Raw genomic sequence first — 17,958 nt, forward strand, 5'->3', positions numbered from 1 at the left:
CGTGATAACGCCGTGATGTAGACACGGCCAGCGTGCCTCGTGCAGCGGCCATCGCGCCGTATCGCAGTCGCAGCCCGAGAGAAAATGTAAGGGAAGGGGGTTCCTCTGCTGCCTCGGCGGCGCCCTCCGTTGCGTCAGGAGAAGAAAGGGAGCCAAGGTCAAAACTCCAACTTCCAAGAAGGGGGCAGACAATTAACGAGGGGATAGACCAGCATTTGAACCCTGAAATTTCCAAACTGAAAAAGAAACCTCATGCAAACGTAGTATCTCACCTTAACATAGCACAAGCTCAGCTAACCTCATGCAAATATTCGTTGCTGAAAGCCTGAAACTCATCTTGGCCTCGGAATTCAGCATAACTGTCAGTGCAGGGCTTTGGCTTCAACCGCAGCTTCCCCATGTTTCACAATGGTACAAAGAACCTCCAACCGGAACCCACTTCTGTCGAGCCTTGCGCGTGTCGAATCCATCAACGGGATCGCCATTAAAGTGCGGATCCCGGATCGCTGCCCCGGTCCCGTATCCATGTAAAAATCCTCCTCGATCGGAAGGCAGCCGCATGGCCAGGGGCGCGCTATCCAGGAGCTGAGGCGACGGCGATGTAGCAGAGGTTGGTGGAAAGAGAACCGTCGCGCCGGAGCGGCGTCGAGGCCTGACGCCCGACTGCCCGAGGGCGCACTGGCGGAGCTTCCGCAAGGCCGAGTGGGCCATGGCCCGCCCATGACTAGAGCAAAAAAAAAGAGTTTATATGGCACTATACCCAGCCGGCCAGCCCACACCGATAGAGCTGGGCGCCTCGCAGCCTCACCGCGAGCCGGGACCTCCTATTTTGCGAGCAGCCGCTCGGTGGGCCGGCTCACGATCGCGCATGGCACAACGCGCAAAAAGAATGCCAAAAAATACATCCCGAGTGAGATTCGATGTCGCGCCGTCGTTCTTTCACACGGAGAGGCTAACCACTAGACGAGTTAACTGCTTATAAATGATTGCTGCGCGAAATGTTTAAAGAATATAAACATAGACGCGAAATTTCTTGCACATCACACTGTACCGTTTATATTTTCTAATTATTTTAAAACATGTTCACCTATTACAGAAAAAGTTCACGAGCATGCAAAAAAATCACCAAATTGAAAAAGTTCATGTATTCAAAAAAAAAGTTCACAAATTCAAAAGAAGTTCATCGATTGTGAAAAAAGTTCATCGAATTTGAAAAAAGTTCATCGATTTTGAAAAAACTTTCATTGGTTTGAAAAAAAAAAGTTCATCAATTTTGAAAAGAAGTCCATCAAATTTGAAAAAAGTTCATTGGTTTTGAAAAAAAAGTTCACCTTTCAGAAAGTACCCAAAACTGGATATTGTAGCGCGTGTACTATCTCAAATGTTATGGCTTATTTTGGTCTGAGGAAGTATATACGTGAACAGAAGGTGTGGTGACTATATCTATTGAATTAGTAATACATGCTCTAGAATTTGGAAAATATTGTGCTCTCTGGCCCGCCCAACTTCTTTTTTCAAGCTCCGCCACTGGACGCAAGTGTTTAATGGGCTGTTGCAGTGACCAGTTGAAGTGACTCGACATGGCTCTGCAGAGCTAGGTGGGAGTAGCTCTTTTGCTTCTTGGAAGTTGAAGGCTGGCAGTTGGAGGTTTAATTGCTTCTGACTGTTGGCATGGGCTCCTTTTTATTCTCCACGGAGCACTTGCTGGTACTTGCTGCATTGTTGGCTTGTTGCCCGGAGTGACTGGAATGCCGGATGCACTCTGGCTCTAGAGCAGCAGCAATCCTGGTGCAGGCATCTTTGAAAAGCCAGGTATCACTGCCTTTCTTCAAGATTGTTCATCTCTGCTGCGCCAAAGCATATACTCCATTTCAAGATATATTTTTTTGCCTTTCTTCAAGGTTTTTCTCAACACAGACATGTTTTTTAATACATTTTCAAGACCGATATGAATGATTACCAGCATACGTAATCAGCAGCTTTGAGGTTTTCTCTCTCAATCGCCATTTGTATCTCTTGGAGCTTCTTTGCAAATGTAAGGTGTTTCCTCTGCCATGCGTCCTACTCATCCCTTTTACTCTAAAAACTAAAATCTGAGTTGTTGTTTTTTGGAGGAAAAAAAACCCAAGTTGTTGAATGTCAGCATATAAAAAGCATATTTACTTGCTTTGATTTGTTCGATCGTTTACTGGTGTTTCTACTTTCGCACCTGAGTCTACTTGCTGTCTCTCCTTGCTGCAGAAACATTCTGTGCATATTTACAGTTTTTAGCTCTGTACTATTTACAATTTTTCAATAGGAAGATTCTGTGCATATATATTTTTGGGGTTTGAAGGTAGAATAAACAAGAATGTGTGAAGAGTGACATAACACAAGAGCAATCTTACTCTCTAGGAGGGAGAAATTACCCCCGTCAGACTGACATTAGAGTTTGATTTTTCATTGCTTTGTTGAATGTGCAACTGACATTAGCTGCAAATTTCAGTTCACGGGACTGGATTAGCAGCATCCCAGATGGAGAAACTTTGTGACTGTTGCAAGAGATATGCAGACCATTTGGATGAAAAGATGAAGTGTTTCCGCAGGCACATGGGTGCTGATTTTAGACACGGCATGGTAAGTCTGTTCACAGTTTAACATGCAGGGTTGGTTAGGTTTGTGATGGATAGTTGCCTACCAGTTGGATAAACTTGATGGAAGTTCAGTTGTTGTTAAACAAATAGAAAGAAGTGAATAGATTCTGAAGCTAATCATGCGTTGTGCCATTGTTAATAAGTTTTGTAGCTAAACTCATGGATTCCAGTCCAGCAGTTATTCCTGTAAGGCTGAAACGTTGTAGCAAATGAACTTCAAGGCTCAAGATGACAATTAAAATTGGAGTGGTGCTTTTTACCGAAGCTAATCATGCGTCTTACCATTGTGAAGCTTTTGTTAATATTAAATATTAGTCATGTAATCAAGCTCTATTTATCTTTTGTTCACCGCTAACATGCAGGGTTAGTTAGGTTTGTGCTGAATAGTTCCCTACTACTCCCTCCGTTCCTAAATATAAGTCTTTTTAGAGATTCTAATATGGACTACATGTGGATGTGTGTAAACATACTTTAGAGTGTAGATTCATTCATTTTGCTTCGTATGTAGTTTATATTAGAATCTCTAAAAAGATTTATATTTAGGAACGGAGGGAGTAATATTTTTCTTTTTTTTGACACTGATAGTTGCCTACTAGTTGGTTGAACTAATGGCAGTTCTGCTGTTAAACAAATAGAAAGAAGTGAATAGATACTGAACATATTGCTAATGAGCAAAATCTGTAGTTAAACTTATTGGTTCCAGTGTCCAGCAGTTATTATTCCTGTAAGGCAGAAACATTGCAGCAAAAGAACTTTAAACCTCAAGATGACGATCAACATTGTGTGTTTTCTAATTTCAAAGTTAATCATGCATCGTTTCATCGTGAACTTTTGATTAATATTAATCATGTAATCAAGCTTCATTTATTAATCTATTTCCTGACTAGTCTATTAGAACATAGTTCTCACACTGCATCTTTATCGTATTTTTCGCTGCAGTCATCACTGTCGGAAACTATGAAATTATTGTGTTTATACTTCATACCAACATGTTTACATATTTTTTTCTTCAGATCATACCAAAGAAGTTCATAGATAATTTCGGAGGAAAGATCTCAAGAACCATCGAACTAGAATCTTCTAATGGTAATATGTATGTCTTTGAAGTTTCCAAGCTTATGGGTAATACAGTCATCCACCGTGGATGGCAGGCATTTATAGATGAACTTCACATAATAGAGAATGATTCACTGCTGTTTCGTCACATTGAGAAATCCCGTTTTGAGGTTCTGGTCCTTGATTCTGATGATTGCGAAAAGGTTTTTTTCTGCCCTGGCATCAACATTGCTTGTAATGCTGAAGAAAGAGGTGTGGATTCTGTTAATATTTCAAATGGCTCCCGTGATAATGCCACAAGATCATCAGGAAGCAAAAGGTTTGCTACGTGTGGAAGGGGTAACTCAAGCCATCCTAGAAAAGCAGCGAAGACAGCCTTAAATTACTCCTCACCTGAGAATTCAGGTTGCCTTTTGATTCTCTTCTGCACTGACGTTCTCTCAGTTATCTGTTCACATGACATTTTATATTATAACTATATTGCCGTCGTTTTCACTGTTGAGATTATGTACAGGAGAAGACACTGAGAACGAAAATACAGACACAATATACTCATCGTCTGAGGATTCAGGTTACATTCTGATCATTTTTCTGCATTAACATTACTTCCTGAATTATGTGTACACAATAGAACTTATATTATATCCTATTGTCACCGTTTTCACCATCGAGACTATGTACAGGAGAAGAAACTGAGCCTGCAAATACAGACATAGAATACTCCTCATCTAGGGATTCAGGTTATATTTTGATTCTGTTCTGCATTAGCATTACTTTCTGAATTACGTGTTGAAAATACATTCTCTATTAGATTTTATTATTGACGTTTTCACTGTTGACATCTGTACAGAAGAAGGCACTGAGGACATTCCTTCGGAACACGAATCATATTTTGAGCTAGATGATGGCCACACACCTTCACGGCAAGATTATGTCTTAGCTCGGGGAAGAACTCTATCCAGAGTACAGGATGAGAAAGTAACTACGCTTATCCAGGATGTTGGAGCTGAAATTCCTGTGTTCGTGGCTGTCATGAAGCCGAGCTATGTCAAGTCACAAACTTCTGCTCTTGTATGTTTTACTGTCCTCTTTCAAGTCACAAACTTCTGCTCTTGTATGTTTTACTGTCCTCTTTTGCCAAAGTTGTCGTTCATAATGTTTAAATACTTAATTTTTAGATTTCTGTATGAGCATTTTGGTCCATTGCATATTTGATATAATTGTGCTTTTATATTGATTGCATGAAGAAAAAGGAAAGTGAATCACTGATAATTATTTGAATTCAGTAAAATGAAGACAGTTCTATTTTCAGATACTAAAATATATTGTATATTGTAGCATCTAGCCGGGGAACATTGTGCATCTTTAAGTTAGATATGCATGAAATGCAGTTATCGAAGTTCTACAAGATAGATGTTTAAGTTATCATGTACAGGTAAGCAATGTGTTCAGATTGTCTTGTAAAGTTGGTAATGTGTTGGAACTAGCATCACATTTTTTCTGAGAGCATAAATGATCTAGGATATGCAGTCAACTTACTTGACAAATCATGTGCTTCAATGGAAAATTTCTGTGCAAATAGAACACTTTACATCAGGCTGGAGTTGCTCTCTGTATGAACTGATCCCAGCCTAATCATATTTGTTGATCTTGTCACTGATACTGTGCCATCTGGAATTAGGTCATTCCCAAAGGTTATGCAGTTGAACACTTACCATCTAAAAGTCAAACTGTGACACTGCAACGCCCCGGCAAGAGCAAGAAGTGGCATCCCAGATTTTACATTAGGAAAGATACACACGGGTCCATCCTTTGTGGGCCTGGTTGGTTAGAGTTTGTTTGCGACACCCGAGTACAGGTGGGAGATATCTGCATCTTTGAAAGAATGAAGGGCACTGGGAGAACATTCTCACTTAGAGTACATCTACTTCGCAAATCAATGCTGCATTCCGGTGGAAGCGGAACTGGTCCTAAAAGAGTAAGCTCAACTCATGGCAAAACAAGGGTTAATTCAGCTACCCCTAAAAGAGCATGCATAACTGATGGTAGAACCAGGGCAAAGGCAACTTCGACAACCTGTGTTAGGAAGGAACCAGGTGATGGTACATAAAGATGCCCTCGGTAGGCTGAAACAAATTGGTACACTTCCAGTTCTCTCTTTTCTGATTCGTTTTAGAAATGTTTCCAGGAGGAAATGCGCCTTATTCGGTTCGCAGCCATGGTCACGAAGCACGTCAGGGACCTGTCGAGTCCGATAAATCAAGAGGGCCTCGGAAACGTCCCTACGTAATATCATCCACTGCATGCCTGACCAGGGAGCAGGAGATGAATGTCGACAAGAGAGCTCGCGCCCTTCAGTCTAAAGTTCCGATTTACGTGTCGATAATGAACAAGAGCAGTGTTGGCAACAGCCTGTACACCGTAGTACGTCGGCATCTTTTCTGAGCGCATTTCAGCTGTCAATCAGATTTAGTAGTAGTTATTCGCTGTATGTATTCTTGAACCTGGTAATGTTTCAGCTAGCCTGCTGTCTTAATGCAACATTTTGTGTCTGGAAACAGAACATTTGCAGGGAGTATGCTGCTGAGTATCTCGCAGCTGGAGAGCAGACTGTGACCCTCGTGACGGCAGAGATGAGCAAGGCATGGGAAGTCAAGGTGCACCCGAGGAATGGCCGCGCAAAGGTTCTCAGGAGAGGTTGGCACAAGTGTGCCCGCGACAAACACCTGAAAGTCCAAGACATCTGCCTGTTCCAGCTGTTGACAGACCAGAGGAAGCTTACCATGATGGTCGACATCATTCGTCACCATGAGAACCAGTAGTTTTAGCTTTCCAGCACATGAGAGTGAACCTCTGATGGCTGTTCGGCTGGTATTTTGCGTGTTTCTGTAATCTATAGACCATGTGGTTGTGTGGCTACTTTCAGAAGTAACGGAGAAACCAATTGGAATTTCCTATTAGAAGCGTAGTAGCTGGGTAATTCAGGGAGTTATCTGATGTTAGGCTGGGTTACTGGATCGATGAAAAATCGTTTTCTACTAGCTGTGGCTGCTAGTTATTGCAATTTCCTGTTAGAAGCCAAGTTTCATTCTTTCTTTCCCCTGTGTTTCTATATATCAAGCAGAAATACATAATGAAGGTATGAAGGGATGAAGTGAACCACTTGGAATCCATCTAATAGAAAGAACTGGAGGTGCAAGGTTCTAACCACATTCAGTCATTATCTAATCACTTGGAAGAGAACCAGAGGAGGATCGAACTCTTACTACAAAACTTGGAAGATTCGAGTAGATGAGAACTAGGAACATTTAGGACAGAACTATAGATACATTTATCTTTTTGCATGCGGCGATGTATTTCGTAGCTATTGCTGGGTAGTTGCACCATCAACCTTATGTTGCATCAAAGAAAAAATAAAGAAATGAACTAAAATAACCAAAAGCATCTCAAATCCTTTATGGGGACAAAATGAAAAATAGGAGAGAAATCAGGGATCATAGAAATATAAAATATGAAGCTTGTAATTTTGAAGTCATGTGAATATAACAGTGCAAATCATGACTTTAAGACATGTTCAAGAAGGAAAATGTTGGGCAACTTATGAAGGATATTCTGAACTCTGAAACCTTTCTAAGAATTTGGGGAGGTTTATCCCAATTTTGTAAGTGAAAATTAGGTATCATACATCAAAAAAGGTATTCAAAGATCAAGCCATTCCACAGCTTTTTCAATCTAAACTTATAACTTTTGCATACACCTATATGTACTGCAATTATTAGTTCGTACATTTGACCGTGCATAAACTTTAACTACTACAACTCCCAACAGAAAAATGAAACATTTGCTTAGTCAAGATGGAGAGACTAAAACAATTACATTTGCTTACCAGGAACTAATAGGACACCCTGTAGATCAGTTACACATGAGAAGATAGATAAGTGTCCTTGTCAACACACAGCATCATATAAAACAAATGGCTACATACTGTGTAGTGCTTGGATAATAAGTTTAAATAAATCATACAGTACAAACTGAATAAACATCAAATAATCACAGTTCACAATAGAGTAGATCGACCACAATGGCACCTCACGCATCAATCAGTTGACAATATTAAATGAGAATCACCCAGTCTATAAATCCCACCAAGCCTGTCACTAGAGAAATTTTAATCACAACAATCAGAAAATTGCAGGTCTCAAACAACTAATGCTTAGAAAATTATAAATCTGCAAATAAAAAAAATATACAACCATGACCTACCAATTGACATTAATATAAATCTAATAAGGCAATGGGTTTACCAAAAAAATGAGATAATCATATAGTCCAGAATAAAGTGGAAGATAATAGAGACGGTGGAGGCAATGCCAGTGCTGCAGAGGTCACAAAACAGTAGCCCGATGTGAGATCACATCGCAGCTGAGCTGAAGTAGATCAATTCATTTATCAAAGAAGCCGATTACATCCTAACTTATCGACTTGAACACATGAACATGACTCTGTAACAGGGCCCATCAATTGGCATAAACACATCGAAAGACAACCAGAGGAGGAACTTTTGCTACAAAACTTGAAGATTCTAGTAGATGACAACTAGGTAGTAGAACTCCTCGCCATCCCCACCAGTCAACGCCCTGCCTTGGCCTTCCAGCACACCCTGCTAGGTGTTCTTGACTTCTAATCCGATTACTTCTGGTTTGCTCCTCAACACTCGGCAACGTGAAGGCCATCTGTGAGTTTAATTCGCATTCGGTTGTAGGTGCTCCGACATTGACAGAAAAACAAGAGAAAACAAGTTATTCAAATGGCCTGGAAAAAAAACTCTGCAATGAACACGAAGAGAAGGGGGGAAATCGAACCTAGTGCTCGGATAAGTTTCAATTAAATCGTACAAACTAAATAAACATCAAATCATCACAGTTCACAATATGGAGTATAGTAGATCGAACCTTAATGGCACCTCACGCAGCAATCAGTTAAAAATTGATCACAATATTAAATGAGCATTACCCAGTTCATAAATCCCACCAAGCCTGTCACTTGAGAAATCGTAATCACAACCATCAGAAAATTGCAGGTCTCAAACAACTAATGCTTTGAAAATTCTAAATCTGAAAATGCAGAAAATAAACATTATATAACCATGACCTACCAATTGACATAATATAAATCTAATAAGGCAGTGGATTTTTCTCAAATGTTGAGATAATCATATAGGCCAGAATCACTAGCCAAGAAGCACCTAGGCACTGCATCCCGACCCTCACGGCCACATCGGCTGCAGAGGTATGAAGGGCGGTTACTCGGGTTGAAACAGTTACTGAGGAATAGGAAGGAGGAATAAAGTGAAAGATAACAGAGACGGTGGAGACAATGCCAGTGCTGCAGAGGTCACAAAACAGTAGCCCGATGTGAGTGCACATCACAACTCAGCTTAAGTAGATCAATTTATTTATCAAAACAAGCCGATTACATCCTAACTAATCGACTTGAACACATGAACCGGACTCTGTAACAGCCTAACAGGGCCCATCAATTGGCATAAACACATCGAAAGACAGCCAGAGGAGGAACTCTTGCTACAAAACTTGGAAGATTCAGGTATTTGACAACTAGGTAGAAGAACTCCTGGCCATCCCCACCAGTCAGTGCCTCCTCTTCCCTGCCTTGGCCTTCCAGCACATCCTGCTAGGTGTTCTTGACTTCTAATCCGGTTACTTCTGGTTGCCTCCTCAACACTCAGCAACATGAAGGCCATCAGTGAGTTTAATTCGGTTGTATGTGCTCCGACATTGACAGAAAAACAAGAGAAAGCAAGTTATTCATATAGCCTGAAAAAAACTCTGCAATGAACACGAAGAGAAGGGGAAAAGATCGAACCTTCTTCAGGCGATTTGGGACATCACGACAGGAAGACCACGGGGATTTGGTTGATACGACTAGATGACCGTCCAGTAGACCAGCTCCTCGACAGTGGGCTCCTTTTCACTCCCTTGCCGCTCCTCTGCGACAACTGCCGGAGCTGTCTCCTGGTCACGGCTGTTCTGCGCCTCCGTCACGACGAGGCAGCCGCGGTGGAAGGAAGAGGGAGATGGGCCTCGCCGACGGCGCAGGGCGAGGCTGCGGTCCAGGATCGCCGACGACCAACCAGCAGCCTCGGAGTCGTCGGCGAGAAGGAGATCCGCGCAGCGATCTCTCTTCTTCCCGGCGGGGTCGCGCATCTGCGCCGGCTGGACGGGATCCACGAATGTCAGGCCAAAACAAGCCCCAGAACATTCAGTTATCGGACGGCCTAGGAAGGAGATCATCAAGACAATGGACGGCTCGCATCGCTCGCCGTTTTCACCTTTTCATTTTCGTCCTGTCGCTTTCCAGCGTGTGCCAGCTGAGCTTATAAAAGCCAGCCATCCCTGATGTAAACCTTATATTATTCTGATGAATCATTGATCAATACTCTAAAGCTAATACAGCATATACTTTGATTCCTTCCACCAAACACGTCTCTTCTAGAACTCTCCTTCCCCCAAATCTCAATCTAGTTTGTCCTAGGGCATGACAATTGGTATCAGATGCCAGGCCGCTCCTCGGCGTTGAGTTGAGCTGTGTAGGAGAAATTTTTTCCCACCCTCCTCTCCCAATTCCTACGGCGACCCGGCGGGCGGCGGGGTAGGGCGCTGGCGGCGGTAGACTTGTTCGGCGACAGCTCAGGGTCGGAACTGGTTGCCGGAACGCATCGTTCCGGCGGTAAAATCCCAGGTTCTCACTGAGTGGTGTTGCAGAAGGAGGCGAATCTCGTCGGCGGCGGCAGGAGTTCCAGATCCGATCGGGTTTCCAGTTCGCTGGTTGTAAAATTCCTCTCGGCCACCTGGAATCTCGATGGGGCGTTCGAAGCCAAGCATGGATGACGGAGATCTGGCGGAGTTGGTAGCCATGAAAGGTGACGTGCTGCAAAACCGAGAAGAAACAGCGGAGCTCCGCGGCGACATGGAGGATTTGCGTAGGGATGTGCACGCAATCCACCTCAAGTAAGATGCTATGACCCAAGTCATGACAGGGGTACAGGATGCGGTCTCAGCTTTGAACACACAGCTGGCTACCATGGCTGATGTGCTCAAATCCTTTTCTCCGCCTCGAATTCCATCCCCAGTACAGCCAGTTCCTCAACCTCGAGCTCCTCCCGAGGCACAACCATCAGCAGGACAAAGTACCAGAACAAGCGCAAACTCGACCAACTACAGAAGAATTGCGCAAACGCCTTGCTGAGGAATAAGAGAAAACAAGACAGATCTCGCTGCAGATACCTCCCAACTTACCACCTATCAGAATTGCCAGCACCTCAGGCCCCCCAGGGTTTGTGGATCACAACAGAAAGGAAGGGCAATCAGGAAATGTCACGCCCTCAGCAGCCTACCGGACAGCACACACTCCGGCCTTCCACAATTTTCAGCCACCTGTTGTTCATGCACACTGGGAAGACTACTACCGACAGTATGAGCAAGAGATGAGGACTCAGTTTCTGAAATCTATCACAAAAGGCCCTCGATTGGATTTCCCCACATTCGATGGTACCAATCCTGTAGGCTGGATCAGACAAAGTGAGAAGTTCTTCCAAATGGCTGGCACTCCCACTGATTACAAGGTTAACTTGGCACAAATGCACATCGTCGGCAAGGCTGATGTGTGGTTGCGCAGGTCCAATATCCTGAAGAAGAAACCTAGTTGGGATCAACTCTGCACTGAACTACTTCACAGGTTCTCTGCATCCAGTTCTTATGATCTCACTGACAGTTTCAATAACCTGAAACAGAACACCTCTACTGTAGCTGACTATACTGAACAGTTTGAAGAAATCATGGCTGGGGTACAGGAAGACAACCCACAAATATCTGAAAGTTGGTTTGTCAGGTGTTATGTCAATGGGCTGCGCTCCCAACTTAAGTACCAGCTCAGACCCCTCAGACCAGTCACACTCACAGATGCCTACTGGCTGGCAATTGATTTGGAACAAGGAGCACCAGCTAAAAAGCAATTTCAGCAGTTCTCTACCTCAGCCAAACCAACTCCAGTGTTTTCCAAAAACACTACAGTAGGAACAGAGAAACCTACTGATTTTAAAGCCCCTGCCATTACACAGAGAGCTAGAGAACCTGGGAAGTGTTGGAGATGTGGGGACAACTGGTTCCATGGGCACAAGTGCAAGCAAGCCCCTACAATTAATTTGCTTGTTGGTGAGGAAGCAGAAGAGCCACCCCCTGATCAGGAAATGTTAGAAGAAATTGGTCCACCAGATCAAGGAGCAGCTGAAGAGCAATGTATGAAAATTTCATTGCAGGCAATGCAGGCAGATAGTGTCAATACACTGTCTATTTCAGTCAATATTGGAGGCAAAACAGCTATTGCATTAGTTGACTCTGGGAGCAACTCTACCTTCATGAGTTTGTAATTTGCCCTCCAAACATCCTGCACCATTGTCAAGGATAAATCAAGGGCAGTATCAGTTGCTGGAGGGGGTAAACTTTGGTCTGGCTCATATATTCCAACTACAAATTTCACAGTAGGAGAAACACAATTCACTCAACAGTTCAGAATTCTGGATTTACCTGGACATGATATTGTGTTGGGATGTGATTGGATGGCACAACACAGCCCAGTAGCCTTCTCCTATGACCCAAGGGAACTAATTATTAAGCACAACAAAACAACAACAATGACCATCCCTGCTTGTGAGCCAATTACTAATGCAGCTGAAATAGATTGTGTGGAACTTAACAGACTGCTTTTAAGTGGGGCTCCTGGATATGTGTTGCAGTTAGCATAAGATACATCACTCAATTGCAAACAAATCAAACCTGTAGAACCAGCCTTTGAGACAGTTTTGCAAGAATTCCCTGAAGTTTTCCAGGAACCTGTGGCTCTTCCCCCAAAGAGAGACTGTGATCACAAGATTCCCCTTAAACCAAACTCTGCTCCTCCAAACTGTAAACCTTACAGAGTGCCCCACATGCAGAAAAATGAGATGGAAAGGCAAATTGACCAGTTGCTGTAATCCAAAATAATTAGAGAAAGTCAAAGCCCGTACTCCTCTCCTGCTATACTGGTCATGAAGAAAGATGGGACTTGGAGACTGTGCATTGATTATAGGAAATTGAATGCAGCCGCTATTAAGAACAAATACCCAATCCTTGTCATAGAGGACCTCCTGGATGAACTACATGGAGCAAAGATATTTTCCAAACTGGACTTAAGGTCAGGATACCATCAAGTGAGAATGGATGAGCAAGACATACCAAAAACTGCCTTCAAAACTTACTTTGGACATTATGAGTTTTTGGTTATGCCATTTGGACTGAGCAATGCACCAGGCACTTTCCAAGCATTGATGAACATCATATTTGGTCCATATTTGAGAAAGTTCATCTTGGTTTTCTTTGATGACATATTAATCTTCAGCAGAACACCTGAGGAGCATGTTGAACATTTGAGAATTGTCCTCCAACTCCTAAAAGAACATAAACTAGTAGCAAAACTCAGCAAGTGTGTTTTTGTTGTTCCCCAAGTGGACTATCTTGGACATATTATTTCTGATGAGGGAGTACAGACAGATCCTACCAAGATTAGTGCAGTTGCTGACTGGCCAATCCCTTCTACTCCCACCAAACTCAGAGGATTCCTAGGGTTATGTGGGTACTACAGAAGGTTTGTCCACAACTTTGGCACCATTGCAAGGCCCCTACATGACATGCTCAAAAAGGACAGTTTCCAATGGACTTCTGCTCAAACCACTGCTTTCAATCAACTAAAACAGGCCATGATTTCTGCTCCTGTCCTAGCCCTCCCAGACTTCTCTGCTCCTTTTGTCCTTGAAACTGATGCTTCAGGCCTTGGCTTAGGAGCTTTCATGATGTAAAAAGGCAGGCCCTTAGCTTACTATAGCTCTTCCCTGGGCCCTAAAAATGCAGCCATGTCAACATATGAAAAAGAAGCATTGGCAATCATTGAAGCTTTGAAGAGGTGGAGGCATTACTTCCTTGGGAATGACCTGATCATCAGAACAGATCACAAAAGCTTGCAGTTCATGACTGATCAGAAATTGGCCAATAGCATATAGCACAAACTCATGTTGAAGCTGCTAGAATTTAATTTCCAACTGGAATATAAAAAAGGAAAGGACAATCTAGTAGCAGATGCCCTTTCAAGAAAACATGCCTGCATGGCCATTTCCATGGTCACCCCAACATGGATCTCAGCTGTAGAAGAGTCCTACAAGCAGGATTCCCACTGCCAGCAGCTACTGGAACAATTACTACTATCTCCTGACCACACATTCCACCAGAACCAACTGCAAGATGGCATTATCAGACACAAGGGAAAAATCTATGTGGGCAAAGACCTGCCACTGAGGAACAGACTAATGCAAGCCCTACACTCCTCTGCTGTGGGGGGACATTCAGGAATGAAAGCTTCTTATAATCGTTTGAAGCAAATCTTCTATTGGCCAGGCATGAAAAAGGACATGGACCAGTTTGTCACCATTTGCCTAGTTTGTCAAAAGAACAAAGGGGAAACTTGCCCATACCCTGGTTTTCTGGATCCTTTACATATCCTAGATATGGTATGGACACATGTCAGCGTGGACTTTATTGAAGGTCTGCCCAAGTCTGAAGGGAAAGAAGTCATATTCATGATGGTGGATCGGCTCTCAAAATTTGCACATTTTATTCCCTTGTCACATCCTTACACAGCACAAACTATCGCAAGAGCATTTGTGGATAATGTACTGAAGTTGCACGGGCCACCAGTTGCTATAGTTTCTGACCGCGACACCATCTTCACCAGCAAGCTCTGGCAAGACATCTTCTCAGCGATGGGGATTGACTTGCGATACAGTTCTTCGTACCATCCACAGTCTGATGGTCAAATAGAACGTGTTAACCAATGTATTGAGAATTATCTTCGCTGCATGACTTCTACTGCACCAAAAAAATGGATCAAGCACCTTGCTATGGCTGAATATTGGTACAACACCTCATTTCATTCCTCACTGAAGAAGACGCTGTTCCAAGCTCTGTACAGCTACCCTCCTCCAGACATCAACCCACCCTTGCCCTCCCTAAGTGCTACTACTGAAGCAGCATCTTTTCTGTCTGAGAGAAATTCCATGTGGCAGCAATTGAAAGCTAACCTGACACCAGCCCAAGCTCGCATGAAAAAGTATGCAGACAGAAAACGATCAGAAAGAACCTTGGAAGTGGGCGACATGGTCTACCTGAAGATGCAACCATACCGTCTCAATGCCTTCGGTTTGCGCACCCACATCAAGCTGCAGAGCAAGTTCTACGGTCCATTTCGCATCATCAAACGAGTGGGCAACGTAGCCTACAAACTCCTTCTTCCAAGCTCCTCCACCATCCACCCGGTGTTTCATGTAAGTCAGCTTAAGAAGCACATTGGGCCACAAGCTATTCCATGCGCTGATCTACCTCTGGTTAGTCAAGACGGCATGATCCGCACCGAGCCAATCCATGTCCTGGAGACAAGACAAATTCCCCGCAACAATCTTCCCATGGTTCAATGGCTCGTCCAGTGGGAGAATTTACCTCCCGATGATGCTTCCTGGGAAGACGCTGATTTCATCAAGAGCACATTTCCGGCTTTCTTCAAGCAGACAGTGCAAGCTTGGTTCAGTAAGCAACCTCCTTGAGGACAAGTTCGATTTCAGAGGGAGGCATTGTCAGGCCACAACAAGCCCCAGAACATTCAGTTATCGGACGGCCTAGGAAGGAGATCATCAAGACAATGGACGGCTCGCATCGCTCGCCGTTTTCACCTTATTGTTGCTTTTCATTTTCGTCCTGTCGCTTTCCAGCGTGTGCCAGCTGAGCTTATAAAAGCCAGCCATCCCTGTTGTAAACCTTATGCTATTCTGATGAATCATTGATCAATACTCTAAAGCTAATACAGCATATACTTTGATTCCTTCCACCAAACACGTCTCTTCTAGAACTCTCCTTCCCCCAAATCTCGATCTAGTTCGTCCTAGGGCATGACAACGAAGGTGAAAGATCCGTTCATGACGAGCATGGCGCTCGCGCCCTGCAGCGGGATCTCGACGGAGGACATAGCGGCAGCTGTGGAAATCGATCGAAAACCTAAATCTGGTTTGGAGCAGCGAGAGCGCGGGAGGAAGGAGAGACTTGAGCCGAGGCAAAGACGGAGAAATCAAATTATCGATCTGGGCGACGAGTTAGGGTACGGCTTTATACTAGTATCCTAGTATCGTAAACAAGTCGAATACGTATTTTATACCGTAAACAAGTCAAATACGTATTTTATACCATAAACAAGTCGAATACGTATTTAATACCGTAAACAAGTCGAATACATATCCTTTTACCTTGGGAAATTAGTTTTTTTAGCAAGTAAGAAATTGGTAAGTGCTCAGATGACCTGCGTCGCCAACATCTTCGTACGTGAAAACTTGTTTTTTCAGAAATGTACATTTTTTAGCGATTTATAAATGTACGTGAAAACTTGTGGCGCTCGGGAGAGAGACGGGCTGGCAATATGGGCCGCTACTGGGCCGAGTTCTGTAACATGCGCAAAAGGCACAAAAAAATGGGGTCTACACTGTCACATAATAATTTCTGATAATTCTAAAAAAACATAATAATTCCTGTATTGCCTAAAAAAATATAACTCCTGAAGCCCTAAAGAAAACATAATATTCATGTTGCTCTAAAAAAACATAATAATTCCTATTATGGTAGAAAGGAATCTTGTGCTAGCCGCTGCCGCCATAATTTTGGTCGCCGCCTCGGTCCTCCTCCTCTTCCCCGTCCGATGGACTCGCCGGCGGCAAGAGAAGTGGGGATACGTCTGTTTCATTTTATTTTTCTTAGGTTTTTGCTTCCCCGGCGACATCGACGAGGTGGGTGGTGACGATGGCGTGTTGGGGTCTATTCGCTCACTCCCTACCTCGACGACATCCGATCCGACACCGACGAATGGCCTGTGAGAGTTTGTGTCTTCAAATTTGTTGTTTCCTTCATATCTTGGTAGTTAATGTGTCTTTCGAGGAGAGGTTTTTGATTAGTTGTTGGTGAGGTGAGTTCAACATCTTCTTCTCTGTTGTTGCGTGGCTTGACCTGTTCTCCAACCCTTTGAAGCGATGGTGATGGATTGCAAACCTGTTTTACATGGGGTGATGCTCCAGCTGATGTTGCTTTAGAGATTTATAATTCTCGTCTCAAGGGGCGAGTGGCTATTGCTGTCTTCAAAGCTTGGTATGACGACGGCGCTTGCAGGTGTCGCTTTTCTTTGCAGTTGGATTAGTGCAATATTTTTAATCATCGAAGGTCAATGTACAATCGATGAAAGGAGAAGACTAGTATAAATTTTTCTATATTTTTTCAATGGCCATTCTATGTCCATTTGTTTATCCACTATAGTGGTCTTTGTGTTCCTTGATATTAATCCGGTCTAAGATGCTATTGGGTATTTTTACTATAAATAGAATCTTGTACTACCTCTGTTCCTAAACATAAGACATTTTTGCAGTTCAAATCAGAGGGTGTAATTCTAAAAGTAACACAGCGATTCTTGTAATGTTAAAAAAAGCACAACAACATCTATGTAGCAAATATTAAAGGGAGAATTGTTAATGCCAACTTTTTTACATCTAGATTTCACACGTCGAGGTTTGTCCTCCGCCTCCTTCTCGTGCTACGAAAATCACTAGAAAAAACCAATTACAAACTAGAGCAAAAGAGGGATCCATACAATCCTCCAAGCAAACCAAAACGATTTCACCAAGACTATGTCCTCAAAGCAAGCGAACATATTTTTCACCCAGACCGTCTGCCTGATTCCCTACACACACACACACACACACACACATATATATATATATAAAGAGAGAGAGAGAGAGACGATTGATGCCTGACGAGGAGTAGAGGATGACAGAGGACTGATAACCCACAAGTATAGGGGATCGCAACAGTTTTTGAGGGTAGAGTATTCAACCCAAATTTATAAGTTCGACACAAGGGGAGCCAAAGAATATTTGAAGGTGTTAGCAGCTGAGTTGTCAATTCAACCACACCTGGAGATTAATTATCTGCAGCAATATGATCAGTAGCAAAGTAGTTTGATAGTTTTGATAGTAGTAACAGTAGCAACGGTAACAGTAACAGTGATAGTAATGATTTGTAGCAAGTGTAACAGTGATGATAGCAGTAGTAACTTAGCAGAAACAATAAGGATAAAT

General features: G+C 43.1%; 1 protein-coding gene and 1 pseudogene across 1 annotated transcript; both read left to right on the forward strand.

The window, feature by feature from the left end:
• The first annotated feature begins 2,506 nt into the window (after positions 1–2,506).
• On the forward strand, positions 2,507–6,511 carry LOC125529185 (B3 domain-containing protein Os03g0620400-like). The gene is made up of 8 exons (XM_087519565.1): positions 2,507–2,616; positions 3,647–4,094; positions 4,204–4,260; positions 4,373–4,429; positions 4,540–4,760; positions 5,371–5,785; positions 5,878–6,113; positions 6,251–6,511. Exons 1-8 carry the CDS (start codon positions 2,515–2,517, stop codon positions 6,509–6,511), a joined length of 1,797 nt encoding a protein of 598 aa, XP_087375691.1. The 5' UTR covers positions 2,507–2,514.
• A 9,260-nt stretch (positions 6,512–15,771) lies between these two features.
• On the forward strand, positions 15,772–17,066 carry LOC147974848 (uncharacterized; annotated as a pseudogene).
• The last annotated feature ends 892 nt before the right edge of the window (positions 17,067–17,958 follow it).

This window comes from Triticum urartu, chromosome 4A, assembly GCF_056163025.1.
Source record: "Triticum urartu cultivar PI428250 chromosome 4A, HENAU_Tu73, whole genome shotgun sequence".
In the NCBI taxonomy this organism is placed as follows: Eukaryota; Viridiplantae; Streptophyta; class Magnoliopsida; order Poales; family Poaceae; genus Triticum; species Triticum urartu.

Excerpts from the sequence above, each read along its gene's own strand:
- LOC125529185 (XM_087519565.1), top strand. The coding sequence starts at position 2,515 with ATGGAGAAACTTTGTGACTGTTGCAAGAGATATGCAGACCATTTGGAT. Across the intron at positions 2,617-3,646 it reads CTGATTTTAGACACGGCATG|ATCATACCAAAGAAGTTCAT; the intron begins GTAAGTCTGTTC and ends TTTTTTCTTCAG. Across the intron at positions 5,786-5,877 it reads CTGTGTTAGGAAGGAACCAG|GAGGAAATGCGCCTTATTCG; the intron begins GTGATGGTACAT and ends AAATGTTTCCAG.